Consider the following 18,171-nt stretch of genomic DNA (forward strand, 5'->3'; position numbering starts at 1 on the left):
CATTAAAGCATACCCCGTGGGCCTTGACAGGTGGGCTAAGTTGTGGCAATACCCATGCGATTGCAGGAATGGGGTTGCGGCGGCGCCAACCGAACGCGTCGTGCTCCGGCTATGCCACGTGTCGATCGAGGCTCCTCCGGCCACCACGTCGCCGCCCGCAATCGACCAACGCACCAACCAGACTCCACCGGCGGGAGGCTGATCCTCCGCTGCTACTAGCGCAGTGCCCTCGCTCAGTCTGGTGCCGTGCAGCGTAGGATCAGCTGTGCCTGTGAGCCTGTGAGGCTGTGAGAACGGAGAAGAATGGACGCGGAGGGGTTGCTGGCGTCGGCTGCGATCAACCTGGGGCTGGCGCTGGTGGCGCTTTCGCTCTTCTCCCTGCTCAAGAAGCAGCCGGGGAACGCGCCCGTTTACCGTCCCCGCCGGATGGCGACCGGCGATCTTGGTGCTGGTGGTGGCTTGCTGCCGCTCGGCCACGGGCGACTAACGCCGTCGTTTCGGTGGATCTGCGCGGCCTTCCGGCTCTCCGAAGAAGACGTGCTGCGGCGCCATGGCCTCGACGCGCTCGTCGTCGTCCGCCTCTTCAAGTTTGGGTACGTGACGACCGCGTGATAGAAGAGTTGGTGACACGCATTTTCACCAACAACTGATGTTCTCTCGTTATGACTGTATAATAATAAATCTGGTTGATGTCTCATCCTTCGATGTGTAGGATCAAGTGTTTCAGTGTTTGCTCGATTGTTGGATTACTGATCCTTGCTCCAACAAATTATACTAGTGAAGGTCGAGCTGACATCAGAAGATCGAATTCCATGGAACTATTCACGGTTACCAATGTGACACGGGGATCTAACAGGTTGGATCTAGTCTGAATATTTTCACTTTCACTCTTGCGATGTTCCTTGAACTATTCAGTTTGAGTATGTTTTCAGTTCATATATTGAGCAATGCTAAACCAAGAAAAGCAGGTCACTGTAATTTGCTCTCCGATTATATGAAAATGGTGTTTTAGTTTATGCTAATGTAGCTACAATCATGTTAATAAGTTGGAAAAAATCAGAGTTTGAAAGCTATTGCCTACCAGGTGAAAATGGTGTTGATCTTGTAACAGAAATAATTTATGTTGTGGTTGACAGGCTTTGGGTGCATTTTTCATGCCTTTGTTTTATATCCTTTTATGTGATATATTTGCTTCATAAGGTAAGTGATTTTGGAAACTTCTCAATCAATCCACTTGTTCTTTTTTCTGTTTCTTGAAAGGTATTGTCAGTATCATGCTTAAGGCCCAACAAATGCTTAACCAATCTCCTTGTTGTTAGTATGTATAGCTATTCTATCCTTCATACGGAGAACTGAAAAACCCTGAAGTTTCCGTTTTAAAATTAAGAAAAAAGTAATTTGGTAGCATGGGATTAGGGTTGGTATCTATTTAATATTATACCAGCAATTGGAATCTCAAAGCAGAAATTGCTGTCCATCGCTGAGAAGTGTAGCCTCCACATTAACTAGAAAGGTCACTAGGCGATTTGGTTAGAGAAGTGTTGGTTCATCATTATTCATTAGTTACTACATTGTTGAAGCAAGGATAATCCGGATGGTGTCATTGAAATCTTCAGTTTGATTTGAAGCAGGAATACAGAGAAATTACTATGAGAAGAATTGAGCACTTGAAGCATCACTACAAAAGACATGATCAATACACCATTTTGGTTCGAGGAATTCCAACATGTCCAGATCATGGAACTTATGGGTGCTATGTTGATCACTTCTTCTCAAAGCATTATCAGACATACCAATCATACCAAATTGTACACGACATAGGAAACATTGAGGCATTGCAGGTGAGTGGATTAGGACCATGATTCTGATTTGTGACTGGCTAGCAGGTTATCAAATCAGAAATCGTGATCATATTTTATGAACAGTGCACCAGTGAAATTATGAACATCAAAGTTTCGATGCTACTCTTTGTCACATTCTTTCTTAGCATTATGGAAAAATAACTGCAGACGTTATTGTGCATCATCCTTTTTTAATGCAAAATTTATTCGTAACTTAACTTTTTTTTGTTCAGTCAAAATAAATTTAGCATGATAGTGTTTTTTATTGGCTACTCATGTAATCATCATTACAGAAGTTGGCATCCTCCATTCAGAAACGGATACAGAGGAAAAGAGAGACCAGAAAATGTAATCTTTTGGGACGGATTTGGAGCAAGTTTACATCAGAAGCAACAAATATTCACAACCATGAAAAAAAACTGAAAAATCTGCAAGAGACTATCCGCCTCCTACAGTGTGAAAATTTGCTTAAACAAAAGGTAATAATTGTGTATCATTTACTCCATTTGCTTGTGCCAAGGGTATTCCTTAGTAGTTTATGTAGCATAACAGACATATTGGTATTTATTAAAAAGTTTAATATTAGTTTTAACTCTAGGAGGTACCTGTAGCTTTTGTCTCATTCAAATCCCGGTTGGATGCTGCCCAAGCTGCGGAGATGCAACAGCTTGTCAATCCACTGTCATTGGTTACAACTTATGCCCCTGAACCAGCTGATATAATATGGAAAAATTTGTCCATTCCATTTTGGCGCATGGGTATGTACAAAATTGGAGTCTTCGTTGCTGCGTTCCTGCTAACAGTGTTCTTCACCATCCCTGTAACAGCCGTGCAGGGGATAGTGCAATTTGAGAAGATTAAAAGGTGGTTCCCACCAGCGAGAGCTGTGCAACTTATGTGAGTGCCAGAAACTTGAATTTAATTTTGGTTCAGTTGGCACATGTGGGTATAACAATGTTGCTATATGTGAAATTTATTATCTTGCAGACCCGGTTTGAATTCAGTTGTGACTGGGTATCTTCCGAGCATGATCTTAAATGGCTTTATTTACTTGGTTCCTTTTGCGATGCTTGGTATGGCTTCATTTGAAGGCTGCATTGCCAACAGCCAAAAAGAAATTAAGGCCTGCAATATGATCTTCTACTTCTTGCTTGGAAATGTTTTCTTCCTCAGTATTCTTTCAGGTTCTCTACTTGATCAGATAGGAGAATCCTTCGAGCACCCAAAGAACATCCCTAACCGTCTTGCAAGTGCTGTTTCTGCACAGGTAACTACAAAGAAGATTGATGTATCACATTTTTTTTCTTGAAATAGCGGATTCTATGGTGTAAACTTCAGGGGACATGGAGCATTTATTATTTCTACTTATGATGCAGTCAGATTTCTTCATGACATACATTTTGACCAACGGCATGTCAGGGTTTTCTTTGGAGGTTCTTCAGCTTGGTTTGTTAATATGGCAATTTTTAAAGGCACATTCACTTGGACACAGTGAGGAACCATATCTTTATGGCTTCCCTTACTTCCGAGTCGTGCCCATTGTTTCCCTTGCAATATTGATTGGAGTGGTCTACGCTGTAGTTGCACCCCTTCTACTCCCGATCCTTTTGATATATTTTCTGCTCGGTTATGCAGTGTACATCAACCAGGTAATTTGTTCAGTTCACATGATCCATTTTTGCACAAATATCAGTTTCTTCAGAGTTTAATGCGAGTCATTCTAATCTTCCATTTTAAGAAATAACATTACACAATTATCTTTTATTCTACTTTGTGAATTCAGATATATTCAACCTACCGTTGATGCAGTTTCATGTTATCAATAGCTGTTTGACCTAGGTGCTCACTGATGGTGATTTATGTTATACAGATGGAAGATGTTTATGAGATCACATACGATACATGCGGACAATACTGGCCCAACATTCACCACTACATATTTCTATCAGTAACACTCATGCAAATCACAATGATAGGACTGTTTGGGCTCAAGTCAAAGCCAGGAGCTTCCTTCGCGACAATTCCGTTGCTCGTGTTGAACATTCTTTTCAATGAGTACTGCAAGGTCCGATTTCTTCCAAATTTCAGCCATCGACCAGTTCAGGTACATTGATTCCCTCCATAAAGCTCATTAGATTTGTACAGTTCTTGCTACATTGATTTCCTCCTTAAAGCTCATTAGATTTGTCCAGTTCTTGCTACATTGATTCCCTCCTTAAAGCTCATTAGCTTTGTACAGTTCTTGCTACATGGATTCCCTCCTTAAAGCTCATTAGCTATGTACAGTTCTTGCTTTGTTCTTCCCTTATTAGGTCCGGTGCTTCTTCTTCTTTTTTAAGCTAGGTCCGGTGCTACTATTAAACATGATTTGCAAAATGTCATGACTAATATTGCGATCCCTTTTGGATATCTTCATAAGGTTGCCAAACAGAGTGATGAGCTTGATGAGGCTGATGGTATGACTGAAGGCGATGTGAACGATGCAATTTGCGCTTATTGGCCACCATGGATGCGTCCGACAAGCCTGGAATCTAGTTCTGTGCAGCCTTTGAATATTTGATCTGTTTTGCACAATGCACCAGCAATACTGGTGCTGATGTCAGTTTTGTTGTTTAATGTAAACTATGATTATTTTTTTATAAAAAAAACGCACTGTATCAAAAGAAAACACATGCAATTGATCTCAGTTTGACTGCTGCATGTGTCTCCTTTGTCCACTTGTAAAGTACGCACAAGTATAGACATTACGATAACTGCACAAAGTTCATGTTTCTCATTACTGCGCCAAAGAATTCTCTGTTCCACATTCAAGCAGCCGACAAGTAAATACACAATTCGAATTACAGTATAAATAAGGCACTGAACAGAAGACCTCCCAGTTCTAAATCACAGCACGAGATAGCGAAATCCTAGCTGCCTGAGCAAAAATCGGGCAGAAATCCCTTCGAATTTGCGGGAGAGTCTCGACATGCTGATATTGCTCCAGATGGATTACATGTTACAAATTCAGTGTCACGGAAAACTCTAGGTTCCGTATAATCTTTGTTTTGCTCCAGGTCACTGGTGTGCCGAGCCTCCTCGAGGCGGCGGATGCTGTGGTGGCGGCGGGGGCGGTGTGAGGCCAACATTGCCCATTCCCTGCAGCAATCAGCAACACCAATGCTTCAGTTTATATAATCAATTTATTAGTAATGTAGCTAGATAATGCAGAAAAGTTTAATAATACAGATGACTAAAACCAAGTAGTCTCTAGGTATGACAAAATCAAGATGCAACATGTAGTCTTACCTGGTAAGAGCTTAGACCGGGAATGGATGTCATTTGTCCTTGTGGAGCCATTTGTCCCTGAGGTCGATTATACATGCCACCCATAGGAAAATTTTGTATGCCAGACGAACCTGATGCTCCTTGGATGTTTCCCATCCCACTTGGGAACCCACCCATTGGGGGTACAGTACCAGGAGGCACAGAACCAGGATGCATCTGATTTAGGCCCATCATGTGCTGTGGCATTTGGGGCATCATCTGACTCTGTGAACCTTGCATTGCCTAGAAATATTAGAATTGTCAAATCCAAAATCACAGTAGCTGTAATTTACCAATGAGCATAAATCATCCAAATATATTCTAATCTGGTTCCTTTCATGTGATATCAAATTAAGCAGTGAATTCACAGTAACATAGAACCATGCAACAGGCAGTGTTGTGCAAGTGTACAGTGAATCAGTGATTCAGGTTTTCAGGACTACAAAACTTAGCATAGCAGTTACTGCATGTTTTCAAACCAACCAGTCAATACCCTTTTTTCTTAAAAAAGGGATCCAAGGTAATGCAGCATTATTCATTAGTTATTAGACATGTAGGAAGCAAATCACATAACCAAAACTATAAAGGTAAAAGGCAATCTTTTGCAGGAGGCAGAAAAGATGGCTTTTCCAGAAACAGGGGAGTGCCTTGGAGTTAGCCTACTGGAGTGTTGGTGTGTTTTGATCATGGTTCTGAAATCCAATGTATTTCATTCTTCACTTCAAAGTTTTGATCTTGGAATTAGCCTGCTCCAACAAATAACTCTGCCTTGGTGATGCTACGTTTTTAGATGTATTCATTCTTCACCTCAAACTCAGATGTATTCATGTTTCATATCATATTCAGATATATTCATGCTTCATCTCAAACTTAATACAGCAGACATGCAAACAATTTTGAAGGTCAATTGGAGTTCTTGGGGAGGAAAAAAAACCAACAACAACAAGTTCACTGAAAATGTTCTTTCGATGCAAACTTGCAATGGTTTGCAGACGAGGCATTTGGTTTCGATTATCACTTATCAGCTAAGATAAATAGACACAACACGTTAAGTAAACAGTTATGCTCCCTCAGTTTAACATGATAAAGGTATCAGTGAACAGTACCGTTGGGTGAGGCATAGGCGGAAGCGGTGGGTTCACTTGTGATGGCACTGATGGTCCACCCATTGGTGGAAGCTGGGGAAGAGTAGGCCGAGATCCTTGTGAATGTGAAAGCATGTGAGCTGGTGGCTGCAGTTGGGGCATGTTTGTAGGTGGTGGCCGAGAAAACTGGGGATGTTGCTGCTGAGGCATCTGTTGATACTGTTGCTGCTGCCCAAGAAGTGATGGATGAGGACCTGGTGGCAGTGGGGGTTGCCCAGGTGGAAGACCCGGAATAGATGGCCTCTGCTCTCCATCAGATCCATCAAGAGACTGGCCTGCCAAGGTCATTGCAACCCCAATGCCAGGGATTGTACCTTCAGTGCGTGACAATCCAGGAGCAAATGGTCCAGGCGTTATTGGAGGTTCAGGCATCTGGAATCCACCCATTCCACGAGCACCAAAAGGTTGTTGGTCACCATAACCTGAAAAAGGTGATAGTTATGCATTAAGAATTCCTTCTTTGGAAGGAAAAAGTCACAAGGCAGCACAACACACCATTACGCACCTGTGTATGTGTGAAGCAAGTAATAGACAAGAATAATTATTTAATCTAAGTATCTAACTAAATAGTGATATTGGAAGGCATGTGTATGTATACATGTACATGCAAGTGCAAGAGTATCTGTCTACTAATATGGTAATGTTTTATGACCAAAACAGGATAAATGAGATGAAATAACAAGCTAAATTAAAATTGAAGGCAACCTTGCATCTGGCCACTGTTGTATCTATCGCGGGTAAGATCACCCGGCCTGTTTCTACACCAGAACTTTGTAGCATGATCATTGCCCCCACTACAAAAGAAATCAAAGTGTAAACAATTTTTAATAAGTTCACAGACAACTAAAGCATTACACAAATAATGCCACACAATGCACAGAAACTGTATTCGAGAAGAAATTCAGATTGTGTATGAATAACAGTACAATCTAAAAAACTATGCAGAACAGAAAAATAAGCAATGAAGTGTTAAATTACAAAATTCAAAAGCAAGCCAAGTACCTGCAAAGTAGATAGCCAACAGGATGCCACGAAAGATCCCAGACACTACTGTCATGTGCGTTACTTATTTCAACCTGTGGAGCTTCATGGCTGCCAAATAAATGAAACAGCTTGTTCATCAAGTTGAGACTTGAGACATTATTTTCAGATAACAAAAGATGTAAAAAGTTGTGCGCTGATTTCGGAGGGTGAAAAGAGTTGAATAACTTGGCACAAAGTAGCTAACTCCTAGTGTAACCAAGATCAGTAATTTCAATTATGCTATGGATATCTTACCCGACCAACCAATGAAATATAGCTCCATCAAAGCTCCCACTAACAAAATACTCTTCATGAAATGGATGCCACGCCAATGCTGTAAAAATGAAGGAAACAAGTAACCAAATACATATTCAGTACAACCTTGGCAAACAAGAGTGGGCACCATACTTTCCTAGAAAATTTTTAGCCACTGTTCTAACAATCATAGAATGTATGGTTGCAGTGAACAAATGAACTGCTACATCTAAAACGTGTGCCAATTTTTGAAGCTTAAAATATGTGAAGGAACATATAAAAATCTTGATATTGTAACAGCTAACCAGTGACGTCCTTAGTGTGCCCACGGAAGGATTGCAGCTCTTTCATGGATCTAATATCATACAGCTGCAAAATGAATTAGCAATAGAATTAGTAAATGTACCAAAAATTAATAATTTACTGGCATCAGAAAACAAAGTTGTTGATCATTTGATCACAAGGATGGATTGACCCGTCTCCATAGACAGCGCTAGAATTTTGGTTATAGAGTGTACACTGTCATCCAACAATTCTTTGAAGACAAGAAAAACAGACCAAGGTAACACAAGCCACAGACCTTAATAATCTGATCCTTTGAGGCAGTCAGTACCCAGTTCCCATTCTGATTCCACTTCACACAATGCACAATATTTTTATGACCATGGCTGCAGATATAAATCATAATGTAACACAGACCTTCGAGAATTAACAAAATATGGAAGTGGCAGGAATACCAACAATGAGCTCAGCTCTCTGCCACTTTTTGCATCCCAAAGTTTCACAAGATAGTCTTTGCCACCTGTGGAGCACAGAATTGAATAAATTCCACATGATTAAACTCATTAAACAAGAACAAACATATACTAACCTGAAACCAGTAAAGACTTTGTAGGATGCCAATCAACAGTTTTAACATCCCAACCGTGGCCTGGCTGAGTTGAAGGGAAATTCAGGTTATTTGACGAAAAAGCAAAGTAATATCACTAACTTCAAATGATCAACTGTATGTCAGATTAATATTTGCAAGGAAAAATGAGCAACATTACCAGTTAATGATTTTTCCTCTTGGCATCTTGCGAAGTCCCAAACCTTCACGGTTCTGTCATCGGAGCAGGAGCAGAACTTCAAGTCGGTTCTGGAGAAACTGTTTGAAGGCCATGTTTCAGCACACATTGAACATGAACTTTGTCGCGAACAAGAAAAAGTGCATCAGACAACCATCACCTTAAACCACGAACCGATTCTCCATGAGCTGTTTTATTCACTTTGACATTGTTCATGTTACTTTGCCAATACCTGAGAAGAATCAAAAGGTTCAGCTAAAGGGTTAAACAATGTACAGTTCAAAATGACAACTTTCTGGAAGGTAAGAAAACGAAGGGGCGCGTACTTGATTGCACCACCATCATCGCCTGTCACCATCCAGTTTTCATTGTGACTCCAAACCATTGATCTCACAGGTAGATCATGAGCCTGATTGTCAGGTTTCTCCAAAAAGTAAGTTAAAACTACCAGCATATAAGTACAAAAGTAACTAATGTGGAATACCTGAAGGATCATTTCAAAGTTAAAAGATTGCCCATTCCATAGCGTAAATTCACCACTTTGTGATCCAGTGATAAGTCGACGGCCTGTAGTGGTCCACTTTATCCACAAATAAATTTGTATTATACCCCAAGTTGATGAAAATAATAAAAGTGGATGTTGAATGAAGGTTATGCTACATAATTGACAATAGTCAACGCATTAAAATAGCCCAAACTATTAATACAATACAGTTTCTTGACAATATTTACTTGGCTTGTACTAATGCATAAAAGAATAAAAGATCATCTAGAGCAATTTTTACCAAGATCACAAGACAAGGCTTGGATGAATTTACCAAAATGCAATAGTAATTTGCATGTAGCATTGCAATTTTGAAATTCTGGCTAGTCATCAGTCCAGGATATAACATATAAGCAGTAGATTCCAACATTGTGTTATTGTTAATCATGAATGGCATATCAATGATCATATTATCCAACTGTAAGCAGTTAAAGGATCTAATAATAACAACTTCACAATACTAATCTGTAATCCATATGGTTGAAATATACACCTAGAGATGGATTAGACTTCACAGAAATCCTGATAGAGCTCAGTCAGAAAATGATACGAGTTTTGAAGGAAAACGATCAGATTTCAATAAGTGCAAGAAAACTTCAGGGACGATATTTTTCCGCAATCATGTAGGATAAAAAGTGCCTCAGATCCTTTCTTGGCTCAAGTTTATTCTATAGTGTATCTCTACTTAGATTTTCTTTTTCCTTTCCTTTTGCCACCATGCCATTGTAGAGCATTTATTTATTATTCATATATATATCATGGCATACATAAAAATATCAATCGGTATTGGATTTATGTATAATCAACAGCAAGCCATTGCTTCTGAGAGATACAAGTATGCAACAGCAAAATGTTCAATGTGGATTGTTGGGAAAGCAGAAAAATAGGCATTCCAATACTCAGTTACTCACCAAAACACGATTAATAGAGCACCGGTTCTTATTGATTGATGAATGTACAAATTTGGCAGCAAAACTTGTGGAGGGATTGTCTGGATATGCAACAGACGGTAACATCTGCAATTGTCACAGCTATCAAAATATGTTTGAAACAAGTAGTCATCAAGATCTTTGATTAGTTATTAGGATTAACAGGATTTTCTGCATAACATAGAGTACACTATCCATGTTAAGATTAATAGACGAATTACTAGCATGATAGTCATTCGTACACACTATTTTGTCTAACTTTGGTATTATGGTGCACAATAGTATTGTGTCCATTGTATGCTAGATGCACTTTAACACTTTAATCCATAGGAATTTTATATAAGATTTGATTGCTCATGGTTTCATATACATAAAGGTATTTACCATAGCATAGGTACTACTTCTAAACCTTAAACCAATCAATATTCATAGCATAGGCAACTACTGCTCCATCTTTTTTAATATATTGTGAGTCAAGGAACGTACATCCAGGACAGCAGCTGGAGTTGGCTGCAATGTGAATCTATCCCTAGCGTCCCGCTGCCACATGCGAGCCTGCAATTGTACATAGTGGAAGTCAGCACTACTGATGGGAAGGAAACTGCAGATAAGCATGCATTACAAATTCAAACCAAGATTTAAACACAAACAGAAAAAAAAAGAATAAACCATAAAGGATCAACATTACGGAGTGCTCCTAAATAAACCCTGTATCATTATGGATACCCAAACATTAAAAAAAATAGCAATCCACAATACCTGAACATGACGGACAATACTGCTTGTGTAGTCCACTGTTCGTCGCTGGACAGGCTTCCGCATCCTTTTAGCACCAAAACTGTCACCATAAGCTGCAGAGAATCAAAATTACAATGTGATTTGTGTAGTTCTGATAAGATAAGGAGGACCAAAAAAAATCCACAGTTAAATCACAAGGAAAAGGAACTCCCCGTATGTTTAGTAACTTTTATTAAGTGGCAGCTGAGCTCACACTCTTGAGGTAAGATGGACTGACAGCAATAAGGCAATACCTGCAACCTAATATAGGCATCTAGCTACTCTTCTCCTGACACTAGAATGGAACACCGACTACCAATGAATGAGATTTTTAGCTATTACCGTCGTAAGGAGGCTGATGCTGCTGCTGTGGCGGGGGGCCCGGGTGTGCGGCGTAGTCAGGCGGGAGATTGGTGGAAGACGCCGCGGACAGCTGCCGCATCGGCGGGCCGCGGTAGAAGTCCCCACCGCCGCCGCCAGCCTGGGGCGGCGGGTGCTGCGGCGGAGGTGGCAGCTGTTGTTGCTGCTGCTGCATCATCTCCGCCGCCTCGCCGTCGCCGGGAGGGGAGAAACGCCGAGGCGGGGCTAGGGTTTTGGATCCGTGCGGCGGGAAAGGGGTCAGCGGCTTCTGGGTTCGGCGTGAGTGAGCGGGGTGAGACGATGGGTTCGGCTGTCGACGAGCCGAGGTCGAGCGAGCCTAGCTCCCCAGCTCGAGCTCAGCCGCTTACTCGAGCCAACTGGCGGCGCGTGAGGCTTCCAGATTTCGGAACGGATGGCTAGCTCAATACAAACTCGGCTCGAGTTATAGACGAGCCAGTCGTGAGTCGGGGACGTCTAGCCGTCTAGGCCATCTGTGGTGAATGTGGGCCGACTCACTCACTTCCGATACGGCCATGGAGCCGTAGATACTCCCTCCGTCCCTTTTTAATTGTCGTTTGCGCTTCCGAAAAACAACTCCCGACAATTATATATTAAAAATATTAATATTTATAATACATAATTAGTATCATTAGAAAGATAATTGAATCTAGTTTTCTAACAAATTTATTTGGAGATACAAATGTTGCATGTATTTTCTATAAATTAAGTCAAACTTGTGGCACGCACACCAATAACGACAATTAAAAAGAGACAGAGAGAGTATTCGGCTACTTTGCAACCAAATCTTTTTTACAAAAATTCCTTACAGTACTACCCAGATATTTAATTTTCACACAGATATGCGTTTTGGAAAACTATAAGACTCCTTATTAAACCAAAAGATCTCAGTATTAATGAAGTCATCTCTGATGTCAGACACTACCGCACTAGGTTATCGACAACAACACTGTAACCTTGGAACCGATATTTTTGGTATATATACGATACTAGTTTGTTTCGAAAAAAAAATAACTTCTTTAAAGAGGGAAGACTGATTTAAAACAATACTTGGCAGAGGCAACATAATACGTGGCCAGATAAAGAAACATATCATTAGGCCTTATTTGAATGTTGTCGGATTCACTTCAATCTATGTGTGTTGCTGTGGATTGGAGTAGAATTTAGTTCAAGTTCCACTCCACTCCACCTCAACACATGTGGATTGATGTGAATCCGACTACATCCAAAGAAGGCCTTAAGGATAATATTTAGTCGGTACTTAAAACACAATCATCAATAAATTTTATATTGTTTTGCAAAAAAAGTCCTATAATATAGAATATTCTAGCATTCAAAAATTATTATTAAACATAATGCATTTTGGAGGACAAAATCTAATTTTATCATTAAGTACTTTTCATTTATCAACTAATCACTATTAATCATGTTGATGATGACATTTGATTAGGAAATAAAATGAAGGTATACATGTATCTTTTATGTTTTTATCTTAACTTGTCTTAAAATTTCTAGAATGCACTATATTATAGGACATAGGGAGTATATGTGTGCCGAATTCTATTAGGAAATCATGGAAATTTTCTCATAAATGTGAAGTATTTCATAAGAATAGTACAATATTAAAGAATAGATTAGTTATTTACTCCTTCTGGCCAAAACAGATAACTTTCTGAAAAAAAAAATAGATAGATTAAGGACATTGGCGAAATATGCATGTGTCGTCATCTTTCTTTCTTTTTCAGAGGATATCTCTTGAATTTCATAGTTACCGTCTACATACACCCATGGCTAGATTCTGTCCTATATATTCTCGTAGAATGTTACTTTCTGAGACCAATTTTAAACTTCAAACAGTTATGTATTTGGAGACGGTGAGAAGGTGAGGAGGGACGAGTAGTTTGCAAAACTTGGCGAGTGCCAGAAAATAAATTTGGAAAAAAAAAAGAATGGCACCAAGAATGGTTGTGTATCCAGTTGTATTCCTTTGACTATAATGTTGTGGTGATGATCCTCACGTTGTGGTCGCATTCGGTATTGCCTGATGATGGACGCGCACATTCCGTGTCTCGTTCAGACAGTCAGACGACGACCATCGAGAATTCAGGCACCGAGCACGACCCAACTCCACCACCACCCGCCCCGCGCGCGCGCGGTGCGTTCCTCGGATTCATTCGGGCCCAGCTCCGATTCCAACGACCACCGCTCCTTCCTCGCCCCAGCCTAGCATCGCAGCGCAGGCCCCCCGCCGCCCTCCGCGCACGTCCAGGTATCCTTCGACCGCAACCGAGCGCGCCTCTCTTCCTCGACATCGTCGCCTCTGCCAAGGAATCGTTCGTACGTGTGATCTATCCGGACCTCCGTCGGTTCTTTCTCTCCTGCAGAATCTCGGCGGCGCTGCCGTGACCCGCGGGCCCTGAAATCCAGACGCTCCTTCCTGGGATGGACGCCCTCGTTCATCCGGTCTGTCTCGGCCTTGTTCGTTGACCGCCCGCGCTGAGCCCGCCCGCCGACGAGGACGATGTAGGAGCGCAAGAACGGGAGGCGGCGTTGGGGACGAGAAACGAGATGGAGGGGCGCAATCCAATGCAGAGATTCGTTGATAACCCAATGCCATATAACAGAAGGTATACGTGGGTGCTCTTTGCAACTGTGTCCCGATTTCGCAACTGGATTGGTCGTTTCATGATTGCGGTTGTCGTGTCGTGCATCTATTTTGGTTAATGAATTATTTCAGAAACTGATGCAGCCATTTTTCCTCTTCCAGGAAAGCGTGCGCAATGCAGACAAGGTTGGATTCTAGTGACCATGGCGATCGCCAAGGTCCGAGAGCCGGTGAATTGCCAGGCAAGATGGACAATGACCGTGCCGATCGTCAAGGCTTGAAAGCCTGCGAGTTCCCAACCAAGATGGACAACGACCATGCCGATCGTCAAGGTTCAAAAGCCTCCGAATTGCCAGGCAAAGCCTGTGAATTGCCAGGCAAGATGGATAATGACCACCCGGTCCGTCAAGGTTTGAAAGCCTCTGGATTGCAACTGCAACCCAAGATGGATGCTAGTGACGACGGCATTTGCCAAGGTTTGAAAGCCTGTGGATTGGCAACCAAGACAGATGCTAATGACCAAGGCGATCGCAAAGGCTCCAAAACGGATGCTAATGACCAAGGCGATCACAAAGGCCCCAAAGCATGTGGGGTGGCAACCAAGATGGATGCTAATGCTAGTGACCAAGGCAACTGCCAAGGTATCAAGGTATGTGGGATAGAGGCCAAGATGGATGGTAACGACCATGCCGATCACCAAGGTTCCAAAGTCTGTGGAATGCCAACCAAGGCAGATGCTGATGATCAATGCAGTAACCAAGGTTTAGTTACATGTACTGCTCCTATCTTTATATTGCTCCCTTTTAAATTGTAAGCCTGCACTCTTTACTTTGGATGTCTTCCATTGCAATTATACCTTTTTTTTCAATTGATATAGTTTGCAATTCCATTAATGAATAAAGCACTTCAGAATTTCAAGTTATAGCATGATCTGGATGCTTCTCTGTTATAATGAAACTGTAGTCCTTCTTCATTTTAATCTGATTTTTTATCAGAATAACTAGCATCCCTTAAGTGTAATGAAAAAAAAATTAAGCATAAACAAAAATTAGATGAACCAAGGATGAGCTAGACGGCTCTATAAGAAATAAGCACAAAAATCCGTCTTGAAATCCACACATATGCTAGGCTTAGTTTTTCTGAGGAAACTAGGCTTAGTTTTTATCATAAACAACATGCAAGTTTATTTATTTTTTGGCAATGTGTGTTTACTAAATCAAGAAAAATAATCATCTTTACTAAGCTGGCCTGGCCTCCTGCCGCTACATGAAAACTAGAAAAACTTGTTGCACATGCATCTTCCGTTTGTCATATACTCATATTGAGTGAATCCGTGTGTTCTAGAAAATACTATTGACCCTATATCCTTCCATGATTGCTAACAGGCCCCTTGAAGGCAGCTGAGAGGTTAGATCATCTTCTGAACCAACCAGCAAACAGATCTTGTGCTGATTGTGGTGCTCCAGATCCAAAATGGGTGTAAGTATCCATCAATACTAATTATTTTTTTTTGTGTTGCTGCATTTCTTTTATCCATGCATTATTTTGAAAAATAAAAAATACCATATGTTGGTCGATATGAAAGAAGCACTGAATTACATGTCCCTCTGCTTTACTGAACCTGAGCTGAAAACACTAAAATGCAAACTTGGGTACTGTGACAATTTTCTTGTGTTACAGGTCTTTTTGTGGTAGAAGTATCTTCCCTTTATCAACACAGTGAACAACCTGCATACTGCATGTTACCATTTCATCCAATGTTTTTTCATGTTTTCAGGTCTTTGACTTTTGGTGTTTTCATTTGCATCAAGTGTTCAGGAGCTCACAGAAGTCTAGGAGTACATATATCCAAGGTAAGACATGTTTTAAAGTGTTCTATTATGACCTTTGGAGAACATACCAGTTCACACTAGCCATTTGTTTTTGGTCTTCCATCTTTCATGGTCATTATTTATTAGATTTGTTCATATGAATGGCTATTGGATGTGTTGTTACCACTAAATAGATAATGCACATGAATCAGTCTGTGAAATGTATTTCCAACACGGTTGTCACCATGAATCACTTGAGTTCAGTGAGAGGCTGAGCTAGAGCATGCTCCTTGGTTTAGTGGTTCGAATATTCACTGTTCGGGGTTGACCAGAAATCTGTCTATTTCAGGTGGTTTCAGTGAAGCTAGATGAGTGGGCAGATGAGCAGGTTGATATTTTAGCCGATTCAGGTGGGAATGCTGCAGTAAACATGATATATGAGGCATTTGTGCCTGAAAACTGCACAAAGCCAAAGCAAGATTGTTCATCAGAGGAGCGCAATGATTTTATTAGGTAGACGTTAATTTCAATCTTTTGATGTCTTTCTTAACACATTTGCATAGCAGGTTTCTTTTATTTATATACATTTGCCAGATAAATGATCATTCGCCTCTTATCTGCACAACATATGTGCATGTAGGCGAAAATACGAGGCTCAACAGTTTTTGACTAACCCCCAGCTTTCATGCCCTCCACGACGCAATGAGAAACATAATCACCACCACCATAGTACTAGTTCGAGCCGACATGGTTTAGGCCTTTCATTCAGGAACAGCTGGAGGAGAAAAGAACATGAGTCCAAAACAGCAAAGAAAACAGTACGATTGCATTGTTCCAGATTCACTTTAGGCTGCTTTAAATGTTGAAAACTATTTGACTCTCTGCTATCTTATAGATCGAGGTGGGTATGGTAGAGTTTGTTGGATTGATTAAGGTTGACATCCTAAGAGGCACAAATCTAGCTATCCGTGATGTCATGTCAAGTGATCCTTATGTTATTCTTAACCTAGGACATCAGGTAAGCAATTCCAATTTCACCAAAAGTGCATCCGAGGGCTATGCAAAGCCTTTCTGTTTCATGACTCATGGTTCCTTCTTTTCACCTATGCAGACAATGAAAACAAAGGTGGTAAAGAGCAGCCTAAATCCTGTATGGAATGAAAGACTTATGCTTTCGATACCCGAACCGATACCGCTGCTTAAAGTGGTAAGCACTGTTACTGCTTCTCTTAAGGTTTAAAGTGCACAGAAAATTCATCAGATGCCTACTTTGGCCACCAGCCTTACGTGCTTGAAACCTCCTGACAGCAAGTGTATGACAAGGACACGTTCACTACCGACGACCGGATGGGGGAGGCAGAGATCAACATCCAGCCGCTGGTTGCCGCAGCCAAAGCCTACGAGACCTCGGCCATCGCAGATACTGTGCAGCTTAACAAATGGATGGCAAAAGATGGCATCTGGATCCCGAGGGACAGCTCCATCTCCATCGTCAACGGCAAGGTGAAGCAGGTGGTGAATGTCAGGCTTCAGAATGTTGAGCGTGGCCAGCTTGAAATGGAGCTCGAGTGCGTCCCTCTCACTCAATAACTGTGCCTGCAGAAAGGGGCTGCTCGATCACATCACACGAACAACTTTGTTACAAATGCATGAGACCAGAACTCAACCATGCGTTGAGGTTTCCATGTGTATGGACTGTATCTGTAAAGTTGAGAAGGAATATTATAGGATGGAAGTTATGATTTGTCCAGGGGAATGAGAAGTGAAGACCATTTTAGCACGGCCCTGCTTTGGTTTTAGGCTTGTCCGGTAAAGTATAGCTTCACTTGGTTGTACATGTACTTTCATTAGCCTCTCTGTGTTGTGACAACCATCTGAACTGATGCAAATACTGTAGAACGAATTGGGAATGACGATTCTGTGTTGTATACTTGTATGTGTGGACAAACGAAACAAGATATACCAGCCCCATACCTGTTGAAATGCGAGCCTAGGCGTCAGGCATCTACATTTTACACTTTTCTGCGCTATCTATTGTGTACTCCCTCCGTCCCAAAAAAAATGTCATTTTAGATTTCCGTGTCATAAGTTTGACTCGATTTGTAGAAAATACGTACAATATTTATATCTCTAAATAAATTTATTAAAAAACTAGACTTAAAGATCTTCTCAATGATATTAATTATGTATTATAAATATTAATAATTTTTACTATATATTTAGTTAAAGTTATTTCTCGGAAAGCGAAAACGACATTTATTTTGGGACGGAGTGAGTATAGAGCATCTGCTGAAAGTGAGTGGAATAATCCGCGGGGTTTCTGCCATAGTTTCAGCGTCATCACCGATGGCTGCTTCCCTTTCTGATGCAAATTAAAGTCACGCTGAACTTTGGCCTTGTTTGTTCCTCCCAAAAGCTATTTTTTAAGATTCTCTTTTATATCGAATTTTGCGGCATATACATGAAGCATTAAATATAGATAAAAAATAT

At 41.0% G+C, this 18,171-nt stretch overlaps 3 protein-coding genes across 5 annotated transcripts; 2 read left to right on the forward strand and 1 right to left on the reverse strand.

The window, feature by feature from the left end:
• LOC8062329 (CSC1-like protein At3g54510) lies at positions 32 to 4,617 on the forward strand. 2 transcript variants are annotated; one of them, XM_021455403.1, is made up of 11 exons: positions 32 to 593; positions 713 to 856; positions 1,137 to 1,200; positions 1,632 to 1,841; positions 2,135 to 2,320; positions 2,440 to 2,599; positions 2,669 to 2,738; positions 2,829 to 3,108; positions 3,218 to 3,490; positions 3,712 to 3,945; positions 4,261 to 4,617. In XM_021455403.1, exons 1-11 carry the CDS (start codon positions 304 to 306, stop codon positions 4,399 to 4,401), a joined length of 2,052 nt encoding a protein of 683 aa, XP_021311078.1. In that variant the 5' UTR covers positions 32 to 303; the 3' UTR covers positions 4,402 to 4,617. The 2 variants fall into 2 exon arrangements, with proteins under 2 accessions (XP_021311078.1, XP_002456934.1); XM_002456889.2 differs by having other exon boundaries at positions 2,440 to 2,738.
• Positions 4,609 to 11,526, reverse strand: LOC8077357 (flowering time control protein FY). Its single transcript, XM_002459061.2, has 18 exons — positions 11,230 to 11,526; positions 10,870 to 10,961; positions 10,597 to 10,665; positions 10,093 to 10,197; positions 9,122 to 9,217; positions 8,964 to 9,046; positions 8,798 to 8,869; positions 8,620 to 8,717; positions 8,442 to 8,501; positions 8,312 to 8,372; positions 8,151 to 8,238; positions 7,876 to 7,939; positions 7,571 to 7,649; positions 7,295 to 7,384; positions 6,998 to 7,086; positions 6,254 to 6,714; positions 5,130 to 5,390; positions 4,609 to 4,979 (listed from the first exon to the last, which is right to left on the reverse strand). The coding sequence occupies exons 1-18, from the start codon at positions 11,423 to 11,425 to the stop codon at positions 4,899 to 4,901; spliced, it is 2,145 nt and encodes a 714-aa protein (XP_002459106.1). The 5' UTR covers positions 11,426 to 11,526; the 3' UTR covers positions 4,609 to 4,898.
• Positions 13,356 to 17,669, forward strand: LOC8062330 (probable ADP-ribosylation factor GTPase-activating protein AGD11). 2 transcript variants are annotated; one of them, XM_021455615.1, is made up of 10 exons: positions 13,356 to 13,534; positions 13,650 to 13,892; positions 14,033 to 14,643; positions 15,256 to 15,349; positions 15,648 to 15,723; positions 16,031 to 16,194; positions 16,322 to 16,499; positions 16,577 to 16,699; positions 16,793 to 16,888; positions 16,990 to 17,669. In XM_021455615.1, exons 2-10 carry the CDS (start codon positions 13,834 to 13,836, stop codon positions 17,269 to 17,271), a joined length of 1,683 nt encoding a protein of 560 aa, XP_021311290.1. In that variant the 5' UTR covers positions 13,356 to 13,534; positions 13,650 to 13,833; the 3' UTR covers positions 17,272 to 17,669. The 2 variants fall into 2 exon arrangements, with proteins under 2 accessions (XP_021311290.1, XP_002456935.2); XM_002456890.2 differs by having other exon boundaries at positions 13,356 to 13,892; positions 14,033 to 14,631.

Source organism: Sorghum bicolor, chromosome 3 (assembly GCF_000003195.3).
Source record: "Sorghum bicolor cultivar BTx623 chromosome 3, Sorghum_bicolor_NCBIv3, whole genome shotgun sequence".
Classification (NCBI taxonomy): Eukaryota; Viridiplantae; Streptophyta; class Magnoliopsida; order Poales; family Poaceae; genus Sorghum; species Sorghum bicolor.